Source organism: Malus sylvestris, chromosome 15 (genome assembly GCF_916048215.2).
Source record: "Malus sylvestris chromosome 15, drMalSylv7.2, whole genome shotgun sequence".
Lineage (NCBI taxonomy): Eukaryota > Viridiplantae > Streptophyta > Magnoliopsida > Rosales > Rosaceae > Malus > Malus sylvestris.
Window position 1 is genome coordinate 3,347,680 of NC_062274.1, and position 17,979 is coordinate 3,365,658.

General features: G+C 37.2%; 2 protein-coding genes across 2 annotated transcripts; one reads left to right on the forward strand and one right to left on the reverse strand.

The window, feature by feature from the left end:
• Positions 1-2,027: 2,027 nt before the first annotated feature.
• On the forward strand, positions 2,028-3,287 carry LOC126603768 (protein OXIDATIVE STRESS 3 LIKE 1-like). The gene is made up of 2 exons (XM_050270725.1): positions 2,028-2,511; positions 2,618-3,287. The coding sequence occupies exons 1-2, from the start codon at positions 2,240-2,242 to the stop codon at positions 3,090-3,092; spliced, it is 747 nt and encodes a 248-aa protein (XP_050126682.1). The 5' UTR covers positions 2,028-2,239; the 3' UTR covers positions 3,093-3,287.
• A 102-nt stretch (positions 3,288-3,389) lies between these two features.
• LOC126603769 (myosin-15-like) lies at positions 3,390-17,227 on the reverse strand. Its single transcript, XM_050270726.1, has 38 exons — positions 16,852-17,227; positions 16,601-16,747; positions 15,768-15,913; positions 15,479-15,641; positions 15,087-15,145; positions 14,432-14,588; positions 14,023-14,172; positions 13,783-13,919; positions 13,275-13,421; positions 13,078-13,179; positions 12,623-12,680; positions 12,434-12,535; positions 11,950-11,987; positions 11,732-11,858; positions 11,475-11,648; positions 10,739-10,870; positions 10,304-10,413; positions 9,943-10,003; positions 9,680-9,857; positions 9,358-9,563; positions 8,959-9,078; positions 8,775-8,873; positions 8,091-8,312; positions 7,558-7,697; positions 7,248-7,359; positions 7,042-7,089; positions 6,865-6,954; positions 6,526-6,696; positions 6,131-6,274; positions 5,754-5,930; positions 5,036-5,161; positions 4,763-4,833; positions 4,568-4,667; positions 4,426-4,482; positions 4,284-4,340; positions 4,087-4,167; positions 3,922-4,004; positions 3,390-3,802 (listed from the first exon to the last, which is right to left on the reverse strand). The coding sequence occupies exons 1-38, from the start codon at positions 16,969-16,971 to the stop codon at positions 3,679-3,681; spliced, it is 4,536 nt and encodes a 1,511-aa protein (XP_050126683.1). The 5' UTR covers positions 16,972-17,227; the 3' UTR covers positions 3,390-3,678.
• Positions 17,228-17,979: the final 752 nt, after the last annotated feature.

Genomic DNA, 17,979 nt, shown 5'->3' on the forward strand with positions numbered 1-17,979 from the left:
TTAAATTCTCCAACCGCTTAGACCAATTCCAATGATGGGTCAAAAGTCAAATTACTTCCCAAAATTTCCCCCCAAACCCACTCCAACCCAAGGGAAAAATTTGGGCTAAATGCTAAATGCTAAATTAAGACCAGATTCCCCTCGAAATTTAGCCCAGAAATCAGAATTTAAAATTTTCAATATTTATCGGAATTTAAATTTTTTTTAGATTAAAATGTTCATAAAATTAATTTACGATAGTCTACATATTTATTTAAAAAAAATTAATTTAACAAAAAAAAAAGCCTAAGTTCATTCTTTAATAATCTCGGGTTAAAATTTTAGGCTATAATGGTTAGAGCAGAAAAACTGTTTCTGGGCTAAAAGCTAAATTTTCCAGGCTAAAATATTTGGTTTTTAACCCAACCACTTGAGATGGTCTTAGAGGCCGATTTCTTCAACATATGTATTTTTTAGGCCACTTTATCTATAAAAAAAGGACTATTTAAACTTTTTTTTTAGTGTTATTCGATTGGATTTAAGGGCTCAAAATTTTTTTGAAGTTTGAAGTTGAAAATTTAAAGTTCGAAAGTTCACCAACTAAGGTTAGTAATAATCATACATCAACTAAAAAGATTAACAATACAAATAATAATGTCAGAATAATCAAATTCATACAAAAATTAATCTTCTCATTCACCAATATCACATGTGAAAACAAAATATATATAATTAAATTTGCACAATAAATAATGTGACGATACTAAACATATTCATATTATGTTATTGTTTAGTGGTTAAAATCTAAATTCATCTTTGATTTATTAAATCGAAAATCAGAAAAACCGAAAAAAAGGATTGAGAAAATGTAAAGAATAAGGAAGTGAGATGGAAACATTGGAAGTAGAATAGGATGTGAAGCAGAGGATGACAGCTCATTGAAAAAATATTGAAAGGTACATCTTAATTGGCAAAGGGATTGAGGATAAGGCCTAAAGTCTTTGCTGGCCTTGGCTGTGCACTGCCATCATTTTTTAAACTAATTATAATATAAATTGATAATAATAATTAATTAGGAGCATTATCCTCTCCTAATCAAATAATCAAGCACTAATTAATCAAAGGCATATCCATCCTGTTAATCTCAACTGCCTTAAAGCTATAGGCCTAATTGGATAAATGGTCCCTGTGGTCATAAGGTATTCGGATGATAGCCCCTGTGGTAAAAAAATTCGGATTTAAACCCCTGTGGTCTAAGTCTGTTAGGATTTAAACCCCTGTGGTCTAAATCTGTTAGGATTTAAACATTTCTGTTAAATAATGCTGATGTGGCTGCCACGTGGCTGCCAAATGGCTGCCACGTGGCAAAATAATAATTTTTAATTTTTTTTTAAAAAAAACCTGAATTAAAAAAAAAAAAAAAAAAAAAAAAAAAAAAAAACAAACAAACCGGATCTGCAAGAAGAAGAAGGAAGAGGGAGAGGGAGGAGGGCGCGAGGAGACGGCTCCGGCGAGGGGGGAGCTAGTCTCCGGCGGGAAGAAGAAGAAGAAGAAGAAGAAGAACAAGAAGAAGAAGAAGAAGAAGAAGAAGAAGAAGAAGAAGAAGTCGCGCAGGGAGACCGGCGGGAAGAAGAAGAAGAAGGAAGAAGGAGAGGGAGGAGGGTCGCGCGGGGAGAGGGCTCCGTCGGGGGGGGGGAGCTGGTCTCCGGCGGGAAGAAGAAGAAGAAGAAGGAGAAGAAGTCCGGCGGGGTGGGGGAACGGGCGGAGGGCGGAGGGCGGAGGGCGGGGGGGATTTTCTGGGTTTCTGCGTTTTTTTTTTTTTTTTTTTTTTTTTTTTTTTTAATTCAGGTATTTTAAAAATTATTATTTTTGCCACGTGGCATATATGTGGCAACCACGTCAGCATTATTTAACCGAAGGGCATAAATCCTAACAGACTTAGACCACAGGGGTTTAAATCCGAATTTTTTTACCACAGGGGCTATCATCCGAATACCTGTTGACCACGGGGACCATTTATCCGATTAGGCCAAAGCTATATATACAAAATATTAATGCACAGACAACAAAGAATATGATAAGACAAACACCATGCGTCTCCTTCTCCGGCAAATCTAACGCGCTCTCGACGATCAATCTCAAGATCCGCCGTCGCTCATCGATCCCATTTCTCCGTTGAAGTCCCAAATTCCATTTCTCCGTTGAAATCCCAAATCCTTTTTTCCCCTGATTTGTGAGATTTAGATTGCGTTTGTGATTAATGTCGATCGCATTGAATAGCGCCGCCGCCAGGATCGGCGTCGCGCCGTCGTCTGGGTTCGCGCGAGGTGGGTTGATCTTCGATTCGCCGGAAAACCGCCGGAGAGTTACCGCCGGTGAGGTTACGGTTTGTTCTTCGAGTTCGTCGTCGATTGGGAAGAACAGCGACGATGGATCGGAGAGCAACGACGGCGGCGAAAATGACGAGGCTCAGAGCTCGTATAAAGGTCCGTTGGATATGATGAACGAGCTCGAGGAAGTTTTACCCGTGAGGTTAGCGGTTAAACCCTTTTCTCATTTTTTTTACTGCAATTTTTACTTTTGTATATTGGGGTTTCTCAGAGTGCGATTTGATTGATGAAATTATGAATAAATGCAGGAGAGGGATCTCGAAATACTACAACTACAAATCCAAGTCCTTTACGAGTCTAGCAGAAGCTTCATCTTCTTCCAACATTAAGGAGCTTGCAAAACCAGACAATGCCTACACCCGAAAACGCAGGAACGTCCTTGCTTCCAGTCACATGTGGGACAAGAACCGAACCTCCTTCCCGCTGAGAAGCAACGGCGGCGGAATTTCAAAGAGACTGATTCCGTCCAGTCGAAGCGCATTGGCTTTGGCTGTCAAGTTAAGCAGCTGCTCGGAAAGCAGTACTAGTAGCGCAAGCGAGGATTCCAATTCGAGCTCAAATCCAACGTCGCCGCGGCCGCCTCTCCCACCGGGTTACGCCTGTCCATTAGGAAGCTATGCAGCCTGGAGATCGTATTCATTGGCTGATCTGCAAGAATGTACCACCGCTACTACTGTAAATAGTTCGCGATTCTCGGCGGCCACCACTAAACCGAACGTGTAGAAACCTAACTTGAATCTTGCCGGTGTTCTTGCCTGCATCGGAGGAGTTTGCCATGATGTTGTCAGGAGATATGGTTTTTTTCTTGTCTAATTTTAAATTGAGAGTGCAAGGGTAGAACAATTTGAAGTATCTGATGTTATTTGTACATACGTTTAATGATTAAAAGGACCATATATTACGGCGTTCACGCCTGCACTCTGTTACGCGTTCCGTCTCCACCGATCTTCCTCAAACAATTAACATTATCTTTTCTTAAGAAGAAAAACCCAGCTACCACAACTACTTCGCGCACACGAATTTTACAAAGAATCAACACTCATTAATAATTAATTATCAACGACTGCGTTTTCTTATTTACATAACATGGACGCGAACGCGATGCTGAACTCGTCCCCTAAACCTGCAACTGACTGGATGAACCCTAAAACCCCCGAAAAGTTAATTAACAAATTCGACCAATGTAACGAGTCATCCCTCTTAATATTTAGATGACTGCTGCTCATTTGCCGAACTTCGTAAAAGACATTTCCCTTTACATCCATCCGACATAAGCTTACACCGCGACCCCTTGAGCTTCGCACACCATTTAGTTCTGGGGCTGGACAAGAAACTGTACACAAGTATAACCAGACAAGAAAGATGGAAGTTCGATTTCAGAAGGATCGATTAGAGGAATCGCTTTATCAATATCTTCTGTGGAGAATGGAATGCTGCAATCAGAAAGTGAAGTAAATAGGGTAAGGTTTGCTATTCTGTTTTTATCATACAAAGAGCGATATCTTGTTGCGCGTGCAAATAAGACCAGATAATTGGAACAGAAGCAGATTACCTCAGATCGTCATCCAACAAGAATGAATTGGAAGTTAGATTCTGGTTGTCCTTGTTCAAATTCTCCCTCATTTGAGCAACCACCTGCAAGCAATGACGTTCAGAAAACAATGGGACTCTAATCAGAGTTGATGGCACAACAACAAAACTAAATACGCAAACATGCCTCGTTGGACACACTCTGAGTGCCGTATTTGTCGTCCCAGTACATAGTACTTATTCGGTAGATTTGTCTGACAGTCAACGCCTGAACATTGATCACAATGTCAATGAATTAATTTCGGAGTTCAAATATACTTTTTGTGAAGCCAGTGATAGGAAAAAGAGAAAATTGAGACAAATAAACATGCAAGAGGATCATACCGGACAAAGATCCTGCCTAATTTCATCCAGATACTTTTTCCTCTTCTGATGTATTACCTATACCAATCGCACACAGAAACGGTTCATAACTTTTCATAAATTATACATTTTAAAAAATCAAAGAAATAGCTTTAGCTTATACCAGAAAACCAACAGCTTGTCTGATATAATTTAGCTCGTGCCAGGAGGTTCCGGCATACTGCATTGTACAAAGAGTCAGACCAACAAACCTATAAAGTTCGTTTAAACAGAAAACACTTGCAGCATCGTAGTTATAAACTTGCCTCCTCCCCAGTGTTGACAATCCATTTCTCCAGTTCAGCAAGACCTGATTTTACATATTCACCATTTGAAAATGTGCAACATTCGCGTCGCAGCAGTAGACTGCTCAGGGAAAGAAAAGGTCGATGTCAATACATAAACCATTGCAAATGTCATTTTATTAGCAATGAAAAACTGGAACAGCAATAAACTCTTGCCTGTTGAAAAGTGACATATTGATGAAAGAGAAGACCTGTGTGATTAGCTTGCGAATAAAAAATGAAGGTACCTAAGCAGAGTGTTTAGGTCAGAAATGAATAAGAAAAAGTCGACAAAGGGGATCTATGGAATAAATATTAAGCTTCAATTTAGCAAACAATTACATGATCTCAGATATGAAGCTTTGACATCAACTAACGGAAATTGGTTATTTAGATCGAAAGAAAGCAATGTAGATCTAAAGAAACAAATCAGAAAAATGTCCCACATACATGATTTCCATGTAACCGACTCATAAGGGTATCCAAGAATTTGATTATGTTGTCCCACTGACTTCCTGGTAATTGCTGAGGAGCGTTACCAGGGGATCTAGATGACTTTCGCGCAGCTTTGGGTGCCTAATAAATTGCCATGAATTTTCGTAACATGTTAGTCAAAATAGTATGCAGATCAATCAAACACAAATAAAACAAAACCGAATAGCCAAAAGATAGCATTCAGACGTGAAAATCAAATATCAGCTAAAAGAAATTGGAAGTGGGAATCTTCAGGGTTTTTTTTTTTTTTTTTTGGTAAATCCTCTCTGTGAGTGAGCTGTGCAACCATCCATCTCTTTTCCCCCTTCCTATAATTGGGAAGGCTAAAGTACCAACTGACGTATGGGTTCTTGCTTAGATTTGCTAATGGCAGGTCAATGCTTGTGATTGATTCAAAGCAAAAGAGTTAAATGATTTTCACTATCCCCAATGGTGTATCACAACTAAAAACGAAGGAAAACTCAAATTCATCCATTTCTCTGTTGTCTCGTTGCTTTAAATTAACTAAACTATAGCAAGTAACCACTAAATGAATACACAAACATTCTGGACCAACTACCATTTTTCCAAATGCTAACAATAGTAAAATAAAAGTCATCATATGTCACAGCGTGAAATTGCACCCATACATTGACTTAGAATACTTAAGCAGATCAGACTCAATCAGATTCACCTGAATGCATGAGCCCAAGAGCGGAGCCAATTCCTTCTTCAAACTGTCGCGCATCAAGCCAAAGATCTTTTCTACGCAAGCAGTTAGCTGCTGTTTGAACAATATAGCTGGATATTTTGCTTCAAGATGTGACATACCATCTTCATAGCCAATATATTTGAAAGGAGATGTCAGTCCCTGAAAATGAAAGTGGGGGGAGGACATTTAATAAACTACAATGAAATATTGAAAGTAAAGCAAACGACATGATAAACTCATCATGAGTGTGGAACTCAGTAAAGTTCAAAGGAGATCAAAAGAGATTATTTTTTGGTCGAACAATTACGTATACAAAGACTATATATTCAACAAGCCCATCATTTGATTATATAACTTACTTGTGATATCCTGATAGCTAAAACAGAAGACCCAGAACGTTGAGTTGCTGGGAAACTATTTGGTCGTAAATTCCTCTGCAAAAGGCATAGAAGCGCTGAGGCATTGGACAGCCAATAAGGCAATGTTATGTTCTCATCCCCAACCTGAAACAATGGCCATACAGAATTTTTTCAAATATTCTAAAACATTATGCAAGTAGTTTATTTCACATTTGATCGAGAATAGCTTTTACATAATATATGTATCTCTCCACATAATTTATTTCAGGTACAGTAACACATCAGTTCAAGCCCTAAGCAGAAACAAAATCATAAGCCAGTAAAACATCAGTTCGAGCCTTAAGCAGAAACAAAATCACAAGCCCAAAGAAAATTGACAGAAGCAAGTAAATTACCTTCAGAACATCATTTATTCCCTCAATTATATGGTCAAAAATAACTGTACGCTCAGACTCAAAGGCATGCCACTGAAGAAGGCATTTGTATATGATACAAGCTGCCAATGGTTCGCTGTCTTTGAACCCTAAATCTTCTTTAACACATCTTGATAGGAATTCATAGTTCTCCTGTACATATCAAAGCGACATGCTTAAACTTATAAGCCCAACTACGTAGAATGGAAATGACAGAAACTTTATGGTGCTGTGAAGATAACCGCAGTTACAGTCCATAAGAAGATTCAGTGAATACCAAAATTTAAAGCTAAGGTTCAAATAAACAATAAGGGACAAAACCTGGTGCCTCTCAACCGCTAACTTTGATCGGCGTGATTCTGGCAAGCCATGTGAAAAAGGTGCAAACATTTTTGTAGGTGTGGATGACTCCTGCATAGATGGTATGACACATGAAGAAGTGTTACTGTGACGGTTAGATGAAAAATAAATCATAGTGAGAGAGAGATCCTGTCTTACGAATATAGGCTTCTGGTCAGTGATGGGAACAAGCGCACCAGAGTTTTTCTGTTTACATTAAAAAAAATACCATAAATCTATGTTATAAGATTTTATGAAGCAACAAAATTTGACACCAGTAAAATCAGAATGCATACAAAGAGGTTTTCAACCGACTTTTTAGATCAAACCCTTTAATTGTATGTCGCTTGTACATAATCATTTACCTCTGGAACCGACTTTTCAACACCACGCCGAGTGCTCTTTGCAGGCACACTAAGGGCCTTTAGTCGCATGATAAGATTTTCCTCCTCTAATACTGAGAGTTTCTCCTCAAGGCTGTAATTTAGATACAATATAATAATTATCAATGAATTGTAGCATAATCGATCTGAAGAAAACATATTTGAATTGTAGCATAATCGATCTGAAGAAAACATATTTGAAGTGATAAACAAATCTAAAACCGATGTCTAAAACTACTTAACAAGGCTGAAATAAACACTCAAAAGATAATTATGAATTTCGGAAAAACACCTCTTTACGTTCTGCTGGAGCTGGTTGCACTTCTGTTCAAATTCCTGCAACTTCTGAATGGTGTCTGTATTGTCACTTTGAGCCTTGAGAAGTTCAGTTTCTAGAGCTGAATTCTTCTTATCGAAGGCATCCAAAGAGCTCTGGAAACAACAAATAAGGAAATTTTCAAAGGACACTGCAAATGTCTTAACCATCCCCAAATGTTGGGAGGGATAGTGTAGAGGAAAAGAAAAAACACTCTCAAAAAGTAAGACATGCTAAGAAAAAGAGAGAATAGACTTCAGTAAATGTTAAATACCTGTTTAGGTCAAGAAAAGCAAAGTAAAGTTTAAAATGAATAAAAAATAGTGAAAAAATGAGTTTGTAACTTTGTATTTATCAAATTTTCGAGAATTCAACTAATTATATACCGTGTCTCTAGATTTCCTGCCTGAGAGATATATAATTTCTGAGTAGATAAGATGCAGCTTACAAAAGCCCACAAAGTAAAACCGACCTAAGAACATAAATTTAATAAACATCAGAAGACTCACTTTTAAAAATGCACTTTCCCTTCTCAATTCGGCCATTCCAATGATTTCTCTTTCCAAAGATGATTTTTCTTTCACTGATAACTCCAATTGATTTTGAAGCACCGCATTCTTGTTGCACTCATTAATTGTAGCCAACTTTGATGCATCTAACTCAAGACTCAAGGATTCCAACACTTTTTGAAGTTTTGAAATTTCTATTGACTTAGCTTCCTCGTTCGATATCTGCATTCAGTTCAGCTTGCAGTAAGAAAAGAAATTTCTATGCACCCATACAACAGTCTGTCAAGTTGCTCAACCAAAAGAAATAAGGTTAAGTTGAAACTAATAATTTACACAAAAGCACCTAAACACCTTTATAATGATTTTCTGAGGAAACGTGACAAGCATATAAAGCAAATTACAAGTATCAAGTGATATATTGGAATCAATAATTGGGAACTCACGATATATACAGTTTTTTTATCAAGAGAAATTGGCAAGTGCTGAAGCTATTTTATGGAGGTAAGGTCAAAACCTTCATTAGTCCATGAGCCATAATATTGCCAATTAGCTACAAACTCTATTGACATACATATGGCACAAGCAGAGTAATAACAGAAGTGCCCCAAAAGCAGGTCACCTAATACTTTAACGGATGAATCCACAAACCAACCAACACAAATTTTAACACAGCCAAAAAAATACCCGTAATCTTTTCTCAAGTTGTAACCGCCATGTGAGGTCCTCTAACTGCTTCTCGAGTTTACCCTTAGCTAAACGCAAGGCACCGGTCTCATTGGCCTCCTGCAAAATGAAAATAATTAAATAAACATATAAAGAAATTCTCATGCATATTGTTTCGTCAGGAGCAGCAATATAACTGACTCACTTGTTTAAGCCTTCGAAGCAATCTCCTTGCTAACTTTTGCCTCCAAAGACATTGTATTGCTACAACAGAAGCTTGGTGATGTTGGAATGCCAAGCGAACCTTGCACATCCTCCACCGAGCCTAACAAGTACATACTTTATGTCAAAACAGAAACGAAGTGGCAGTGACAATCAAGTAGACAACCAGCCAGATAATCATTACAAAGAAGAAATACATTTATGCACAAATAGAACCCAACTTCATAATGAATAACATATTGCTATTCCTAAAAATATTCCACCCGCATATAAAAAATTTCCAACACACCCTAAATTTCTAACAAAAGAATCATAACACAGCACTCTACATGCTTGCCCACTGCAAATTATTACACAGCAAAAGTCCATGAAATAAGTTTACCTGAATCAAGGTGGCAGCTTTATGTTTCTTTCCATGCAAAAATTTTTGGTGAATTGAAAAACCACGAATGTTGGACTGTATGACAGTAGCAGCTGAATATAATTCCATATAAGCACACTTTAATAGCCATCTTCGGACATGTTTCTGTATTAAAATAGCAGCCGCCGTCTCCCGTTTTAAAGTATACAGCGCTCGAGCAAGGCATCCTTCAACCATAATAAACATCAAACATCAACAAAACAAAAAAAATACAATGGATCTGAAGAAAATGTTGGTGATAAGAATTTGCATTTCTGATGAAAGTCTGGCAGAAACATCTGACCTCTGCAAAAAGCTTGGATTGCAAATGCAGCAGCCCGTTTGGAGACAAAATCTTTGCGAGCAACAAACGTTCGCAATTGACATTGAATGCGCTTTGCAGCATTGTCCAAAACCTCAGCCCGTCGGAAGTCCAGAACACCAATTTGACCAGCCCTAAGAAATACTTTGGTCCTACCCAACTTCAAGGAAAGAACAACCTTGTCAAATTCTCAGTGAGCAATAATATGATGTGAATACCATCCTACTGGATCGTAGGATTCGTACCTGAAAATTCTCTAGCTTTAACTTTTTCAAAATTTTCTCAGTTAGTGATTTTTCATCATAGCTGCATAAGCATAGAGAAGCAAAGAGGACAAAAGATATTAGAACAAAGGAAAGGGAGAAAAAGGAATTGCTTCAGAGACTTAAAAGAAAAATATTTGAAGAATAAAACAGAACTAGAAAGTTAGAATCAAAACAAAACAAAACAGAGAACAGCATCTTTTGCTAACCATTTCAAAATAATAGGCAGATTAAAGTTTGCAACACCAGTTTGCAGGAGAATAAAATGTAAAGTAAATATTTCAGAACATCTTCAATATTTATTAGGCAGTCTTCAAGATTAAGCACTATGAATGTAGCTCACCTTCCATCAATGAATTGAGAAGCTAATAATCCAAATCGATCTATAAACTCTGCGTAAGTTCTACGTGTGGGATAACCTGCCAGACTTATCCGAACAGCCTCTAGAACACCCTAAGCGGAATAAGAGAATCATTAGCGTAAAAAATATGACATTCGATAAGAAACACTACGCAATGCGAATGCGGGTGAGAGCAGAAACCAAACAAGTACGAAGATAACAAAAATCCATATATATGAATTGTTTCCTTCTTTTATTATTTATTTTTTGTTCGCATATAAACTCTTTAAATTTCAAATATCATTCAAGTACTCTCTTAAATGAAAATTCAAAGTTTTTTTAATTTAACCTAAAACCTAAAAGAAAAAAAGTAGGCTTTTTCTGTGTATGACAACAGATCCAACATAAAAGAAACTTAAAAATTTTGATCGCACTTACCCCACAGCGTAACTGATGTAAGATGCTCAGATTCTCAAACTTTTGTGGTTGATTCAATGAGTTCGGCTTAACACAGCGTATGTAATGAGGCTCTGTTGAATTGAGGGTTTCCATCAGTGCTTGAAGTTGTTGCTACAATAACCAAAACAGAGGAAAGGGGCGAATTATCAGCTTAAAGACCATCAAACAAGTAATTAAATGCAAAACTTTCAGGAGGTACATTACGCAAATAGGCTAATCTTAGAAGGCAGTAATAATTCCCAATACAGGTCAAAGTAAATGATCAGTTGAATACAAGCAGAAATGATAACCACATCATGAAGTATTATCCGAACAATATCCAACAAGTAGGATGTTGTTGGACGCATCTGTCTGAGGAAAAGAAAGGTAGAGATTCAACCTAATGCTATTTACACAAAATCTAAGACCATATCAGAAAACAATGACATCCTCAAATTGACATTCATTTGTGGAAAGATAAGTTGAAGCCCAAAATCCTGCACAACAGCAAACAACATACAATTTTTTTTCTTCACTGAACCGTCAATTGGATTGGTTAATGATCTCGTGCAAGTTTCTTGAACAAAGTTTATCATCGCATAAAACAGAGATAAGAGAAAAATCTCCAGCAGGAGCCTCTCCTATTAATATCTTTTTGAGTATCAGCTTCTGTAGTCTTTTAAGCAGTTGCAACCAAAAAACAACACATCACAGAAAGGATAGAGATGGAATGTACCTTAAATCTAGCGGCCACAGAAGAAAATTTATAGGATGATCTTGAAGATTCCTCAGGTAGTGAACCGAAAAGACCAACAACAAAAGGGCATTTGGACGAAGACAACAGATTGCAATGTTCTACGACAACATAATCACGATTCTTATCCAAAAAGGTATCAGTGTGATAAGTAACCTGAACAAGAAGTGAATAGACTATATTATAAATGATTCAATATCAAGATGCTGCACACAAATATGTAGTGACATATAACATGCCTTTCCAGCATAATGGGACATGGTAAAATCTGTTTCCAAAAATTTTGCCTTTTCCAACCTTGGGTGGGCCCGGAAAAGTTGAAACAACCTAGTTGAAAAACTTTGGTGTGTCGATTTTGGGAACATGCTGCAAAAATAAGAAAATCAGGATAAGGATAAATCTCCAGAAAATACCATATAGAGTAACACGCACCAAATTATAGTGAACTTATTTGTACCAAGCTTCATCCAAGAGAGCAATTATCCCAACAGGTTTCTGCAAACCAATGAGTGAGAACATAAGGTCCACGCAGGCCTCTCAAGGCATATAAAAACAGAACACTATGGAAAATAACAGTAGGCAAAATGTTATTAAAAATGAAAAGAAAAACAGTTATTTTCAGCTTTTGTCATACTATAGAACCACCAAAAGTCAGACCACAAACGCCCGTCATGCATTTTTCCTAAAAGCAGGGTGGTAGCTTCAATCATGTATTAGTTCAGAAAATATGTAGAACTTCCGGACCATGGTCATTCCTTAGCACGTAAATACGACTAAAATTAGGTCCACTCCTTGCACACATGCTACTACGAAATCAATCCAGAATACCAATTATCCTTTTAAAATCATATTCATATACTAAAACGGAGCAAAGAAGAAGATGGCTTTGCAGCTTTTCATACAAATTTGTCCAAAAAAAAAATGGGAGACAGAGGCAAAACCTTCTCAATCAAATCTAGAACATCTTGGTTATCTATGAATTCAATGTAGCTCCAATCAATTTCCTCTTTGCTATACTCTTCCTGCTCCATCTTGAACACATGCTGGAGCAAGTGGGAACGAAGTTAGAATACAATGACTAATTATTGCATAAAATCATATATTAATTTCAAAAAATATTCAACGCTGACCTCATTAAAGTGTTGCTGCAGCTTCTCATTTGCAAAGTTAATGCAAAATTGCTCAAAACTGTGGAAAAGAATAACTTAACCAGAGGAATAATGTACAAACGCAAGGATAATCTAATAATAATAAGACTAGAGTTTGACTTTTGACAAGACAGAAATAAAACAATAATAGTAACAATGATGATATAGGATGAAAGAGTAAAACTTAAGTAGAGAGATCAGTTGGGATGTCAAAAGTCCAATCACCTTATGAATTACAGTGACAAACAAGATGTAAAAACACACATGATACCAAATAATTTATAATAGATTTATAGAACCTCTGGACAATTCAAGCAAAATTCAGAGCAACATGACCATTTACTATTCAAACTTTCAACGGCAATTAGATAGTATTCCAATGCCAAATTTAAGACTCATAATATTTTAATGGAAATAGATATGGGTAAAGATTTTACCTATTGTCCTTAAAGCATTCAAAACCATAAATGTCCAGGACTCCTATTTGCAATTGGGAAGTCACATCTTGGCCAACAGATGTATTAATCTTATCAACAAGCCTGTGAAAATATCCGAACCCAAATAAGGTAGAGAAGATCTTCCCAGACAAGTGAAGAAAATAAAGTTCCTAAAGGGACTGTTGATGAAATCATACCAGTCAAACAACCGCGAATAAACAGTCTTTGCCAATGCATCTCTACTAGAAATAGCACCACTACAGTCGAGAGCTTTAACAATAACTCCTTCACGAGTTTGGATTGTACGAGTAGACAGTGTTGCTAATAAGAGGTCCACATCACACCTGATTGTACGAGTTTGGATTGTATCAAGCAACTCTAAGTTAAATTATTGAATGCAAATTATATTCATGATAAAGTTTGGGCAGGAACTTTCTTTAGCATGTTCCTATCACAAAATGCAATTGAATGATTCAGTTACAGGAGGTATTCCAGAGAAATATCTCCTGACTCATAATATGCACAGATTGCATTAAATATTCCATGAAGATACCCCCTCAGTAAATTACAAAGAAAATCTCTGAATTGAATATTCACTCATAAAGTATTAGAGAAACCGACAGGATATTAAAATTAACCCTTCAGTTTGTTCAAAGTTAGTTGGGGAAAGTAAAAGTTCAAGTTCAAGCTACATAAATCACCTACATGAAAAGATTAGCAGCCATCTGCATATGAAAGTTTGATTTCTGATCCTTTAGAACTGAAGAGTCATGCTCTTTCCCTGGAGAAAAATCAATGTTCCCCAAATGCAGAATTGCAGCTAAGGTGCGGAATATTGCTTCCTAAAAAGGTAGAAAAATGAATCTCAGAAACATCCAAGAGTGGAAGTGAAGGAAAAAAAAATATTCATCTTAAAGCGCCATCTACTTGGATTAAGTTTTAAACCTGATCTTCACGGCTGATACCAACAATGTCCATTGCTGTTCTTGTCTTCGTATACTCTTCTGCACTGCTCACTCCAGCAAGTTCATACGTCTTGCTTTGATTTAAGTAATGGAAGTGGCTTGGGTGGCCTAACTTGTACTTCTCTGCATCCTACACATATAGAGACATCCAAATAACAATATCCATAAGCTTCAATAGAGTACATAATACTGATGATCATATGTGAACCACGATGATACATAGAAATGGTGCAAGAACACACGTACACGCACACACAACTTGAAACATCCTAAGATGCATAAGAAAAACACATGCACTCGGTGATAAACAGCTAAATGACTACAGATGCTTAGATATTTAAAATGGTAACCGTGTGATAAATCCATCCAATCAAAGACACAAAGAGTACCTTTCCAGATGCGCACAACTGGTAAAAACAGTGGTAATTCCTTTCAGGATCTGTAATCTGAACAACACGGGATCTTTCCAGTAGATAAGTTCTAATTGCAGCTCCAGATATTCTACCGCTTGCATCAAACTGGATCTCAACAAACTTGCCGAAACGACTGCCTCAGAGAAGCATGAAAATGGAAGGAATATCATTTTTAGTTCCAAAACTAAAATGAAAATTGACATGATATCAGAGCAATTGCCAGAAAAGATATACAAAGTAGTTAATCATATACTACTAAACTGATTAATGATTACAATAAATATAACCCTAATTATTGTTTGATACAATAAATAAGTTCATTAATGAATACTATTACCTATTTGAAAGGGCAGAAAAAGTTCAGTAATGATATTCTGTAACCACTACTACATCATCCAGCAATAATTACCCTCAAGGCGTTTATTTTATACTAAGAGCCAAGACCTAGTTCATTTCATTATGCCATGCTCTTCCTGCATTGCCCTTCATTCTCAATTAACCATCATAACTTTTACCCCATTCTTCTATCATCAAGAAAGCATACATAAAACTCAACAAAAAGTGTGAGAATTTCAAATTTATACATATCAAATTAGTAATACTTCAGGAGAAGAATAAACATATAGCACACCTTGAATTATCATTCCAAACAGTCCTTGCATTACCAAATGCCTCCAAAAGGGGATTCGACTGAGCCATGCACAAAAAAAAAATCAGTGACACATTAAAGCAACAAGATAAAAAATTCAAAAACAAACTCTAACAAATATATAGAACACTGAGTTGACCAATATTCTCAGTAAAAATGAAGAAGATCAAATCCTTTTCCCAAGCGTTGGACAACGACAAAGACCAAACTGGTCCCGGAAAAAAAAAATAAATAAATAAATAAATTTACCTCAACCATAACTTCTTCGCTGCCAAAATTTAATGGCAAAAATGAAAAAACCTTATCTATAACAGTGTGAATTTATGCTACTCTTATACAGAGTTGGTATTTGTTTGAATAGAGGTTGAACTTACTTCAAGAACTTGTTGTTCAACAGTTCTCTCATCACCAGCACCAGCGGCTCGGCCTCCTACATAAGTAAGATACTGCATAATCAGTTTCGTCGTTTCCGTCTTTCCAGCTCCACTTTCACCACTGACCAGTATTGATTGGCTTCGTCCATCATTCATCATTGCTCTAGATTACAAAATCAAGAGAAACTAACTTGAGTCATTCAATCGAATAGCAATATACAACCAAGGTCAAGACTCAATAATCATAAAGTTGCAAGGTCAAGACTCAATAATCATAAAGTTGACATACCTATAAGATGCATCAGCCACAGCGAAAACATGGGGGCTTAGCTCACCAAATGGGGCTCCCTTATACTGCTCCATCATATGGACATTGTATATATGGGGAAGCTTTGTGAATGGGTTAACCGCAATCAAAATGCTCCCCGTATATGTCTACCATCAATAAAAGAAAACAATCACTTCAATTCCAAAAGTAGGTGCCGTAAACCAATTTTAGTAGTATGAAAATGTAAAAGGAAAAGCTTTTGTATATCCCATATGGAAACATAAACATTCAATGTACCGCATTTTCTACAGCAATTTATGATATCATCCATTTATCCTTATCTCATCTGGAAATGAAGGAGCCAAACATGGCAAGTGAATAACCAAATCCATTATAACACTCAATATGAGCATTTTCCTATAAATTTAACAGCAGACAATTTCAGTCATCCCAACTCAACAGTTGAAACCAAGGATTTATTTGTGTTATAATTAACATTTCTAGAATAAGCCAATTCGCGTCAACTCATTGACTGCTAAGCCTCATCTAGGGGGTAACGGAAAACCAGTAGCACGCCAAGTGGAAGCCATCAATGAGACAATCAATAGTCAATTTGAAAAATTCTGAATCATTTAAACCGATCAACAGAGTAACAAGTCATCATCAGTCCTTGATGACATAAACACAATGTGGCACATAACTTCCATAAAATTTGGAACTCCGCCAAATGGGAAGCCCAGAAACCTTAAGTTAGTCCACAATTAACACCAGTTGATACGCAAATAAAGAAAGCCCTTTAATTAAACTAGCCGTAACACTCCAAATATACCAAGTGCACAAGAAAATCGACTCACATATATTTCATTGAGAGCGTATCTCCTCTGAAGATTATACAGCACACCCGGCTCGTTCAAATACGTCAGCCTAGTCATGTCGTCCACTCCGCCATGTTCGTCCTCATCCGCATCCCTCGGAAACAGCTTCTCGGGCGACGCCAAAACCTACACACCCAAAACCCCCACAGTCAACACAAAAATCACCCAAATTTCAAACACACTAGCCAGTAATTTACACACAAAAACCGAGGGCAAATGTTTCAGTGCACCTTCTTTCCGGAAGCGGTGACGACCTGAAGCTGCTTCCCCTTCCAGTCGGCGACTTCAGCCGGGGCCCAGGCCAAATCCCGGTCCTCGACCCATACCTTAGAGCCCCGGCGGAGGCTCATCTTGGCGGAAACCGATACCTTGAGCTAGTGACGGGAAGTCAGAAACCCTAGAATTCGGTGGAGAAGACGACAAGTGGCGGAAGAGCGGAAGTCGACAGAAACAGAGAAGGACAACGTAGAGAAAGTGAGAGGAGAGAGAGAGAGAGAGAGAGTTTTGGGTGAAAATTTTGGGTTCCCGCCCTAACAGCTACAGAGTAGGAGTCCGAAATATGTTTATATAGCGTACTCGACACGTCACCCTCCAATGACTGTGGACGTTTATATAGCGTACTCGACACGTCACCCTCCAATGACTCTGGACGCGGCAGGTAGAGAGAGAGAGAGAGAGAGAGAGGAAGTTTGGCCGTTTTAGTTTTTTTGTTTTGGGCAGCTTCTCCCTGTATTACAGTGAGAGACGTTACGAAATTTCCGTTTTTTAAATTACTTTTTGCCAATCTTTCAATTTCATTTCCGAGAAAAATCGTTTTTTAACTGACATATCCGTCTACTGATTTTATTTGTTATTTCTAAACAAGCAATGATGTGTAGGAGAATCCAACTCGAATTTTTAAGGTAATTTTCTTGATCAATCGAGTTACAAGATGTTTAATTTTCTGTCTGCTATCTTGACTTGCTAAAGACGTTATATGTTTTTTAAAACAAAGTTAAACTACAACGGAGTTGAATAAAACTACCATATTATCTTATTGTGGGCATATTACAATAAAACAAAGAAGACTGAATTAAGATAAAAATTCAATAACTATTTGTCATCATATTCACTAACACTACAGTGTAGTGCTATTCTTCTTACTTTTAAGTTTGAAGTCTCAAGTCTAGCTCATTTAGACGATGAGTTCGATGCTTAAATAATTATGGATGCCTTGTGTAGCTTAACTTGAATTATGCACCTCTTGAAGCCAACTTGGTTTGCAAATTAGGGGCTAGACATGGTACATGGATTTCAAAATCCAATCGAGGGGGGAATTTTGAAACCCTTATCCCCTCTTAGGATTTAAATTCCCTTGC

What these genes read in the sequence shown, in the direction of transcription:
- LOC126603768 (XM_050270725.1), top strand. Translation starts at nt 2,240, where the DNA reads ATGTCGATCGCATTGAATAGCGCCGCCGCCAGGATCGGCGTCGCGCCG. An exon ending in GAGGAAGTTTTACCCGTGAG is followed by an intron (nt 2,512 to 2,617) that starts GTTAGCGGTTAA and finishes GAATAAATGCAG; the next exon opens with GAGAGGGATCTCGAAATACT.
- LOC126603769 (XM_050270726.1), bottom strand. Translation starts at nt 16,971, where the DNA reads ATGAGCCTCCGCCGGGGCTCTAAGGTATGGGTCGAGGACCGGGATTTG. An exon ending in TGCTTCGAAGGCTTAAACAA is followed by an intron (nt 8,874 to 8,958) that starts GTGAGTCAGTTA and finishes TTCATTTTGCAG; the next exon opens with GAGGCCAATGAGACCGGTGC. An exon ending in TAGCTATCAGGATATCACAA is followed by an intron (nt 5,931 to 6,130) that starts GTAAGTTATATA and finishes TTTCATTTTCAG; the next exon opens with GGACTGACATCTCCTTTCAA.